This window comes from Oryx dammah, unplaced genomic scaffold (assembly GCF_014754425.2).
Source record: "Oryx dammah isolate SB20612 unplaced genomic scaffold, SCBI_Odam_1.1 HiC_scaffold_12, whole genome shotgun sequence".
Taxonomy (NCBI): Eukaryota; Metazoa; Chordata; class Mammalia; order Artiodactyla; family Bovidae; genus Oryx; species Oryx dammah.
In genome coordinates this window covers 68677254-68687849 of record NW_024070196.1, presented here as the reverse complement: position 1 = coordinate 68687849, position 10596 = coordinate 68677254, and the positions used below count along the sequence as shown (strand labels likewise).

General features: G+C 54.1%; 1 protein-coding gene across 2 annotated transcripts in view; it reads right to left on the bottom strand.

Annotated features, from left to right (window-relative positions):
• TCN2 (transcobalamin 2) overlaps window positions 1-10596 on the bottom strand; it is a 32661-nt gene that overhangs the window by 11685 nt on the left and 10380 nt on the right. Inside the window, exons 7-9 of one of the 2 annotated variants that reach the window (XR_005722991.1) lie at window positions 9982-10153; window positions 7659-7774; window positions 5048-5513 (exon numbers count right to left, since the gene is read on the bottom strand). Coding sequence is in view for 1 of the 2 variants with exons in the window: in XM_040251126.1 (XP_040107060.1) it covers window positions 5452-5513; window positions 7659-7774; window positions 9982-10153 (350 nt within the window). In the remaining variant the exon portion in view is untranslated. Of the gene's footprint in view, window positions 1-4261; window positions 5514-7658; window positions 7775-9981; window positions 10154-10596 lie in introns of those variants that run through there. The other variant, XM_040251126.1, reaches the window with a different exon arrangement.

The window sequence follows — 10596 nt, the reverse complement described above, 5'->3', positions numbered from 1 at the left end:
GTGGATCTCCTTGCAGTCCAAGGGACTCTCAAGAGTCTTCTCCAACACCACAGTTCAAAAGCTTCAATTCTTCAGCACTCAGCCTTCACAGTCCAACTCTCACATCCATACATGACCACTGGAAAAACCATAGCCTTGACTAGACGGACCTTAGTCAGCAAAGTAATGTCTCTGCTTTTGAATATGCTATCTAGGTTGGTCATAACTTTTCTTCCAAGGAGTAAGCATCTTTTAATTTCATGGCTGCAGTCACCATCTGCAGTGATTTTGGAGCCCCCCAAAATAAAGTCTGACACTGTTTCCACTGTTTCTCCATCTATTTCCCATGAAGCGATGGGACCAGATGCCATGATCTTCGTTTTCTGAATGTTGAGCTTGAAGCCAACTTTTTCACTCTCCTTTTTCACTTTCATCAAGAGGCTTTTTAGCTCCTCTTCACTTTCTGCCATAAGGGTGGTGTCATCTGCATATCTGAGATTATTGATATTTCTCCCGGCAGTCTTGATTCCAGCTTGTGTTTCTTCCAGTCCAGTGTTTCTCATGATGTATTCTGCATAGAAGTTAAATAAGCAGGGTGACAATATACAGCCTTGACGTACTCCTTTTCCTATTTGGAACCAGTCTGTTGTTCCATGTCCAGTTCTAACTGTTGCTTCTTGACCTGCATACAGATTTCTCAAGAGGCAGGTCAGGTGGTCTGGTATTCCCATCTCTCTCAGAATTTTCCAGTTTATTGTGATCCACACAATCAAAGGCTTTGGCATAGTCAATAAAGCAGAAATAGATATTTTTCTGGAACTCTCTTGCTTTTTTGATGATCCAGCGGATGCTGGCAATTTGATCTCTGGTTCCTCTGCCTTTTCTAAAACCAGCTTGAACATCACGAATGGCTGCAGGTGTCTCCTAATCCCCATCGCAATCCTTGGACTGGAATTAAAAACCCCCAGCCCGCTGTTGATTCATACCAGCTGAATCAGATACCCTCTCGTGTGTCCAGGAATGTGTTTTTTTTTATTTTCCTTTGGTGATTCTGAGACCCGCAGGAGCCTGCAAATAGTCCATATTGTAGAGCAGGAGATTTCCAGATAAAGGACAAAAATATGCAGGAATTAATATTTAGGGAGGGTTTCTCCAGGAGGGGTTGCAGGAGGGGAACTGAGCCAGCCAAGGGGGCAGCTCCCCCTCTCCCAACATTTCCTGAAGAGGAGGAATCAGGGCCCCTATGGGTTAGATTAGCTTTGAGGTTTTTGTCAGTTTTCCTTTAAGCTTCCTTTAATTAAAAAAAAAAAAAAAAAACAGCAATGAATTAAATGCAGGAGATGTGGTTTCGGTCCCTGGGTCAGGAAGATCCGCTGGAGGAGGACATGACTAAGTGACTTTCACTTTAGTATTTTTTAATTCAATTTATCCATTCATCCAATTGCTCAGTCGTGGACATGACTCTTTGCGACCCCATGGACTGGAGCCCACCAGGCTCCTCTGTTCTTGGGGATTCTCCAGGCAAGAACACTGGAGTGGGTAGCCGTTCCCTTCTCCAGGAGATCTTCCCAACCCAGGGATCAAAGCCAGGTCTCCCACATTGCAGGCGGATTCTTTACCTGGTGGACCACAAGGGAAGCCCAAGAATACTGGAGTGGGTAGCCTATCCCTTCTCCAGCAGATCTTCCCGACCCAGGAATCAAACTGGGGTCTCCCGAATTGCAGGCGGATTCTTTACCAACTGAGCTATCAGGGAAGCCCTCAAAAATACTAACCACCCTCCCATCTTCTCAGAGCTGAGCCAGTGGGGAGTGGTAGGCAGTGTCAACACTCTCCAAGACTGCCACAAACCCCTTTGACTTGCCCTGCCTGGTGAGAGGTGAGCTATGAGGAAAGAGGAACCCTAAGCCTGGGTAGGCCTTGGTGGGAGGGAGAGAGCGGCACACCCTGGGGTGGGAGTAGGGGGAAGGGGGAGGGGCTCGTGCTGCTGAGGTGGTGGGGGTGGATTCAGACCAGGTCTGTCCTGAGCCCTAGTTTTTAACCTGTTTTGACCTGCAGGCAGCAAGGCTCTCTACAGGATATTCCCCTCATGGAAGAATAAGGGGATGCGCCTAGCTTCACAGAACACAGCAGGGGCTCCTTCGAATTCCTTGCCCCGCCAAAAAACTAGACAAGCCCTGAGGAGCCTGCCCTGCCCACAGGCTCCCAGAGCCCTCAGGTCTGAGTACTGCCCTTGGGGTGCTCACCCCCTAACCCCCATCCCTTAACCCCCTACCCCCTAACACCCTACCCCTCACCCCCTAACCCCCCACTTCAGTGTTAATCACCGAAGCAGGTGATTCGGCAAGGGACCCTGGGGGCATGGGAGGGAAGAAGCACCCATTTCCAGCAGCTGGGCTGCAGAGGCTGTGAAACAGGTCTCTGCACGTCCCCAGCCAGGTCACTTCGCTGTGGGGCCTCAGCCTTCCTGTCTGTGATCTGCCGTGGGCTCACAGGCTTGACCCGAGACGCCTGCCCACAGCTGCAGGTTAGGGAACACGTGGCGCGAGGGGACGTGGCTTGTCTGCAGTCACATAGCTCTAAACTTGGGTCAGACACGAACCTGGGCCCCATTCCCAGAAAGGGCCTCTGCTTACAACAGTCCTTTTTCTTTTTTTTCACTTTTTGGCCTCAACCAGGGATCGAACCCACACCCCAGGCAGTGCAAGTGCAGAGTCTGAACCCCTGGACAGCCAGGGAAGTCCCCATCAGATCCTTACTGTGGACATGACTGTCCTCACCCACCCCCTCTCAGGGTCCCCGCGGATGGAGCCAGACTAGACACCTGCCCCAGTGACCAGAAGTCGGATCCCTCCCCAAGCTTTGGGACACAGGCTGAGAAAATAAAAGGGGGCTGGCAAACTGACCACGCTCAGAGGAAGCTGGCCGAGGGTGAGGCCGAGGAGGGGGCCTGAGTGGGTGAGGGACAAGGAGCCAAGCTTCCGGCTTCCACTGTCCTGCCCCCACCTCTACAGCCCTCACTTGGTGGGCTAAGCCTTCCCAGCAAACATCCTTTGATTGGAGCAGGATTCAATAGCTTCCTGCTTCTTAGAGCCAAACACGCCCCGACTAAGACAGTCCCTGGGGGGAGGACCACATCTAGAGCCTGGACCACCGAGGGTCCTTTACATCAACCCCCGACCCATAGCCTGGCCTGGGACCCGCCCCAGCCAGCACCCCCCACCCGATGGGAGGGGCCCTGGCTTCCTGGGGTGGGGGTGGGGGGTTGCGGGGTGGTGCAGGGGCAAGGGCTGGGGTCAGTGGGTGAGGATCTTGGCTCTGCCACCGCCAGGCTGTGTGACCTGAGGCAAGCCGCAGACCTCTCTGAGGCTTCACATTATTGTGGAGGGGTCACAGAGCTGGTCCCGAATGCCTCTCTGGAGCACCCTTGGCCTAGATGAAGGCGGGACAGAGGAACCAGCACGCTGAGGGACTGGGCGTGGACATTACACCTTAAACAAGAGGTCCTGTTTTCATTTGGCTTTCAGATCCTTTGATGTTTGTCTCAATATCAAGGCAGTTTCTATTTTTTAAAGATTTTTTCTGATACGGACTACTTTAAAGTCTTTATTGCATCTGTTACGACGTTGCTTCTGTTGTATGGTTTGGTTTTTTAACTACAAGGCATGTGGGATCTTAGTTCCCAGGTCAGGGATCAAACCTGCACCCCCTGCACTGGAAGGCGAAGTCCTAACCCTTGGACCACCAGGGAAGTCCCTTCAGAGCATTTTTTAAATTGCCTACTTCCCTCACCTGCCCAGACCCTAAATACTGGAGGAAGAAGCACGTGTTTAATCTGTGGTGTTGCTGACTCCCTGAGAGTGACGGTGAAACCTGACGTGCAGTCACAGGGTCCCTCCCAGGGCAGGCCTCCTTCCTAACCTTGGTGCGAGGGGGCTAACGGGGTGCCTCCCTGGCTAGAACCCCACTTTTCAGAGGGGAACCCAGAACCCAGCCCTTCCCACTGATAGGCAGGTTCGCCACCCCACTGGCAGCTGAGGCCCTGACCATCCTCTGATGAAAAGCTCAGGGGTCCTGGGCCTCCAGCTGAATTTGGACTCTGCCATGTAATCCCAGCCATTGCCAGCTAAAAAATGTCACTTGCCTTCTGCCTCTACAAGAATTAAGTCACTAGCCACTGCAGGCGCTGACCTTCAACACACCCTGAAAGGAGTTCAAGGTGGAGATCAAGAACGAGGTACTCTGCTCTGGGAAAAACTGGAAGAACAGGCCACCAGGTAGATATTTTCAGGAGATTTTATGAGCCTAATTCTTGCATCTTCTCATATCTGGAAAAGCACTAAGATCATTAGTGGAGCCATCTGCTCCTCGTGGCTAGCAGTAACCTTCACAAGATGAGCAGGAAGCTTCTCCTAAAATGTATGCCTAACTGCACATACCTTCTTCACTAAAATATATATATATATATATATATATACTGAACCCCCTTACCTCTTTGGAGCAGTTTCTCAGAGCTATCTAAAATTCTGCCTCCCAGGCCATAGTCTCCATTTCACCCCAAATAAAACTTAACTCCCTACCTTCATGTTACGCTTTTTTTTTTCTAAGTCAACACAATCTTTGAGGGCCCTGGTGTTCAGTGTTTCCGTGGAAGAGCCTGGAGGCCTCCCCAGGTCTATCAGTCTCCTAAATCACCACCCCACACCCCAGCCCCGGGCCACTTCGGGCAAGTCACTCTCCCTCTCTGAGCACTGATTTCCTCATTTGAAAGCAGAGAGGAAAAGAGAAACATCCAACCTCAGAGTTGTGCAAGAAAGCATCTAGCAAGTACACACCCCTAAACAGTAATCGGCGTCACCACTGCCAGCCTCGGTCCCCCAGGACCCAGAAGGACGCTCACTCACCCTCCTCCGCTGCCCACAGGGCTGTCTCCCCTCCTCTGCTCCCGGAACCTGCACTGACTCCGAGCTCAAGGCATCAGGACGCTGGGCCACGTGCACAACCAACTCTTTAATCATTGTGGAGGTGGGCTGAGAGCTCTGCAGAGACCCTCCACAGCCGCTACAACGCAGCCGGCTCTGGGGCAGCAGCCTCGACGACAGAGTGGAGAGCTGGAGTCAGGGCTGCAGGGCTGTCCTCGAGGGACCCCCATCGCAGCAAGCGGTACTCATGAGGCAGCCAGGGAGGAGTCTGAGACGTTCACACCCTCCGGCCTGTGAGTGACCTTCACAGGACACCCGTGGGGCCAGGTGGGACCAGACCCAGGCAGACAGACCTCCCGGGGGAGGTGCTGGGCTCCCTGCTCCAGGTGGGCGGTGGTTTAGGACCCCCGCAGGGCTGGTGGCTGTGGGATCCAGGGACAAGTGTGCAAGAGAAGGCAGCAGGATCAGGTGTGTGTCCATTACCGGGGCGTCTGGAGGGAGGGCGGGAGACAGGAAGTGTGGGAGGCAGCGGGGTGGGTGAGCCCGGGGGCTACCAGCTAAGCAGCCTCAGCTCGATGGTCTCTCCATCCTTGGGTCTGTAGTCAGCAATACCTGCAGAAATAGGTTGGGGAGGTGGGTTTTAACAGGGCAGAGTGTACCCCATCCCGACCTCACCTTCTAGACCCCTGCCCTGTAAAATGGGCTCAGGGCTCAGTGGTGGGAAACCCAGGTTCTGTGCAGAGCCAGTCTGGAGACTCCAAACTCAGTGTGACCTCAGGGTCTCGGAGACCCACAGGCTCACTTTGCAATGGGGAACCCCCCAGGCAGGTGGGAGGGCATGAGATGGCACCCTAATAACCACCGTAGGGCCAAAGGAACCAGAGACCCTGACAACACTGATGAGCGGGGTCACTGTCTTCATGGTCCCCCCGGGGGGCCATCCAGAAGAGGGACCCGCTCGGGGAGGTCTGGGGAGAAGCAGGACCACGAGTGAAGTCAGCCTTCTCTCCCGAGGCACCATCCAGGCTCCGGCACGGCTCCCGGATTCAGGCCTCAGCTCTGTACTCGTAGGGGTGTGATTCTGGGCAGGTTATGTAACCTCTCCGAGCACTGGTGCTCGCATTTCTAAAATGAGGGTAGTAATAATATCAACAACCCGGCCCTCCTTTTTTCCCCCCAGGGGAGTGGGCTTCCTGTTGGACGGGGGGGGGGCCGCCGCGGCGAGGTAGAGGACACCACCACCCACGTCTGCCTCATGGCTGAGTCCATCAGGCTCTCCCCTTCGGCTCCCTCCTCAATCCAGCCTTTATCGGTAATAGAGGCCAGATCTGGTCTCTCCATCTGTAGCCTCTTGGTTTTATTTCTCAATTTGTCCAGAAGCCAGGCAGGGAGAAAGATGGCTTTTTACTGGGCTCCCTCAGTAGGTCCCACCTTCTGTCAAGCCCTCGGCCCAATCCCCTGGCACATGGCAAGTGCCCCCTAGAAGTCCCAGATACCAGGAGCGGGGACAGATGATCCTTAAGAGTTTGTCCAGTGACGGGGCTGATGCTCAGGGATGCTTTGACAGCATGGGGAGTTAAAACTGGAGACGCGCTAAAGGCCCAGCAGGAGCTGATGAGCTGCGGTCCACCCATCCCACTCCACACTGGGACCGGGCCCCGACTGGCCTAAGCCAGGCTTGAGACGGTCCCTTCTCTCCAGCCAGTGATGGGCGCAGATGGGTGGCTCCTGGTAACAGGGAGGGGTCCAGGAACGCGCCTGAATCCCAAGTCCACCTTCAAGATGCCAGGAAACGTGTGCTGGGCAATTCACAGACAAGTTTCCTGCCTCATAAAAGGGAGCAGCCCCGGGAAGACACAGAGCAGCTTCTCTGGAGGAGGAAGCCAGCAAAGAGAGGAGGAGGGTCGCGGGGAGGTGGGGCTGGGACTAAAATCCTTACTCCCCCTGGAATCTGGTCACAGGAGCCAAGAGATGAGCCAATGAAAGCTGCATCGTGGAAGCCAGGCTGTGTTACGTTACTGTTCATTGCAGCCTAAACCACCCCGCTGGGTGACATATTCTCTGTGGCTATTACAAAGGAAGGGGAAGATGTACATACACCCACATAGAAAGATGGCTACCATATGTTAAGGATGAAAAACATAAACTGCAAAACCGTATATCGAGTTTGCCATCCAATACGCCAGCCATTAGCCACACGTATCTATTGAGCACTGGAAAGGGACCAAAAAAAGATGCAAAATGTGTCATCAACAGCTTTGCGTTGATTACATCTTGGAATGATATTGTGGATGTACTGGATTAAATAAGATGTATTGTTAATGTTAGTTGGATCAACTGCAGAATTTAGGATTACACGGGACGAGGCTCACATTTTATTTCTATGGGACAGCATTGCTATAGAGTATAGCTTCATTTTTACGTGAAAACAAACATACATATTTTTTAAAATTACCTGGAAGAAAAAACACCAGAAGTTAAAAAAAAAAAAGTTAATCTCTGGGTAGTGGATTGTGGGTAATTTTAAATTTCTTCTTTTCTGCCTATCTGCTTTCCCAGAGTTGCCACAGTGACATACACAAAAATTCTTAAGAATACAGTTAAATGTATTATATGCAAACTTGAGTGTCAGCAGTGACCTGAGGCTGAGCCCCAGGAAGGTTCTGGGGGAAAGCTGGGGTGAGTTGACGAAGCCTGGGTTGTGGGACAGGGCTGGGCTGAGGAACACGTCCGCAGGGGGCTGGCCACCAGACTCACCTTGCTGCAAGGGGGTGTCAGGAGCTTGGAGAATCTGCCAGAACTCACGTTCCCCAGCCTTTTTCCCCAGCACGGAGGTCAGGAAGGGGCCTGACAGGGAGGCCTGTGTTCTAAACCTACCAAAGGGACAGACAAAGAGAAAGAAAAGGTGACTTTTGCTCCTGTCGACCCAAGGGCAGAAGCTGAACCACTCACAGAAAGCAAACCCTGCTCTCACTTTCAGGGCAGTGCTAGCCAAGCCCTTCCTGGGCAGCCTCACCAGGGGCCCTTCCTCCACACCTCCTCTCCAGCCCCCCAGACGCCTCCCACTCTGGGGGCTGACCTTGCAGCCGGGTGAGAATCAGAAGCTGCCAACGCCCAGAGTGAGGCCAGTGGGAGGAAGAAGTAGAACAGGTGAGAAGAGGCAGGGGTACCCGGGGGCGTTTTTGTGGCTCAGTTGTTTAGCCGCTAAGTCATGTCCAGCTCTTTGGGGATTCCATGGACTGTAACTCACAAGGATGCTCTGTCCATGGCATTTCCCAGGCAAGAATACTAGAGTGGGTTGCCATTTACTCCTCCAGGGGATCTTCCCGACTCAGAGATCAAACCCAAGTTTTGGGAAGCCCCCTCTGTGGCTCAGGGGCACCCCCATTCTGTCGGCTGGGTTGCTCAGTCTTCCCTCTGAGTCTACACACCCCATGCTGCCTGCTACCAGAGAGGCTTGGATTAGGTTCCTGGCCTTTGCAACCAAGACATTCCTTCACACCACCCCTCCCTGAGCATGGACACGGCTGCCAAAATGACTCTCTTCAAAGGCTGTGGCTGTCCTCTCTCCTTATCAGTGGCATTGGCCTTGGAGAGGGAGGGTTTTCATAGTTCTAAGAAACAGAAATGCCCTCAGGGTGACCTGGTCAAAGGGAAGGTTTTAGGGAGCAGCCCATACCCAGATCTCAGGGGCCACGTGGCTGCCCGGAGCGCTGCTGGCCTGCCTCGCTCCATTGCTCTCTCCCCTCTGTCTCTTTTTTGCCACCTGTCTCTCTTCCTCTCTCTCCTTCCAGAATCCAGCTTTCTCTGCCTGCATTCATGAGCGTCAAACATGCCTCCCTTCTGGCCCCTGAACCCAGCTCAGGCACCCTCTCTACCACCAAGAGAATCATTTCTCAGATTGGTATCCCTGACATTTTCTCAGAGGTCCTGCAGTTCTGAATAAAACTGTCCAACTGGGACATCCCTGGTGGTCTGTGGTTGAGACTCTGCGCTTACACGGCAAGGCAGTCTGGGTTCGCCTCTACTATGGAAACTACGATCCCACACGCTGTGCTGTGGCCACAAAAACAAAAGTTCAAATTTTTTTCCATTTTGATGACAATGTCCAAACATGACCTTGGTAATCCCAGGTGGCTCAGTGATAAGGAATCTGCCGCCAACTGCAGGAGATATAAGAGATGCGGGTTCAATCCCTGTGTTAGGAAGATCCCCTGGAGAAGGAAATGGCAACCCACTCCAGTATTCTTGCCTGAGAAATCCCATGGACAGAGACTGGCGGGCTACCGTCCATGGGGTCGCCAAAGAGTCGGACACACCTGAGCAGCTGAGTATGCACGTCAGCTAGGTGCCCCCAGTGCCTGCCAAGGGTACCCGGCGTGTGGGGGCCCAGCGGTGCGGCCATCAGTGCACTGCAGGCTCTGGGGTCCACTGGGAGGCACTCGACCTCTGGGCCGGACCCCTGCCGGGGACCCCTCCCATCTTATTCAGGTGTGGACACGGCGGGGCCCAGAGCAGTGCTCTGGAAACGCTCATCTCTGATCCATCCCATCTCAGGGTGAGAAGCAAGCGGAAGGCCACTGTCCCACCGCACTCTGCAGAAGGCTTGGCCAGGTGACTCCTTCATCACAGGGATTGGATCAGGATCATTTGATACTAAACATTCTCATCCTTCTGAAAGCTAGCCTGTGTTGAGCGCTTACTAAGTGCGTGACCCTGCGCACAAAAAGCATGTGTTAATACCACGTCCTGTCTGTCCTCATGCCCTAGCTCCTGAAGGAGCCCTGATGGGTGGGAGGTGAGGGGCACCACGCCGTCCTCATGAGCTGCAGGGAAGGCATCTGGCCTGGTCCCCGGCTGGAGAGCTAGGAGCTGGAATTCCAGGGTCTTCCTTGAGAGCCTGCTCTCCCAACCCTGACGCCTGTTTCCACCACAGCCTGGGGCGTCGGGGGCAGAGCAGGTGGGAGAAAGGCTGGGCCTCTCCCGAGGGAGCCCGCTCTCCACCCGCTGCCTCACCACGTCCTGTTTCGGGGGATGCTGGGTCGGGTCAGGTGAGGGCCGGGAGGTGGGGAGGTCTCACCTGAATCTTCCGTGCTCCTGGGCATTCTTCAGGATGTCTTCCAGGGAGGAGCCGGCAGGTACAGAGACAGAGTGTGTGTATGAAGGGGAGATGCCGGAGACCTTCAGCACGACGTCAATGGACTCCGGGACTTGGGCCTGTAGCGGGGTCTCTGGAGCCGGTTCCAAAAGGGCTATGCCGGGGAGAGGGGAAGGGGCAGCCGCTCTGAGGGTAGGGGGCCAGGCCTTAGTCCTCCTTTCTTCCCAGGAAGACACTGCGGCCCATTGGGACCTCTTCCTTCCCCTGGGTCCCCTCCCCATCAATACCGCCGCCAATACCACCCAGCTGCTTTCCCAGCCTCCCCAGTCCCTCAGCTGCCACATCCCCACCACCCAAGCTCAGGCCCCTCACTGGTTTCTCTGCTCTAGTGTCCCCCTCCCACCTACCTGCCTCTCCAGCAGCCCAGGGGGTTCTTAACTAGAACATACATCTGCTCATGTCATCCTCCGTTACCTCTGCGGGATCCCCTCGTTTTCATCTTCCTGCCTTCCTGCCAGACCCCATGCTGCAGTGAGACCCTCCCTGCACTTCCAAACTGTACGCCTCTGAGCCTTTGCCCTTGACGCCCCCTCCCCC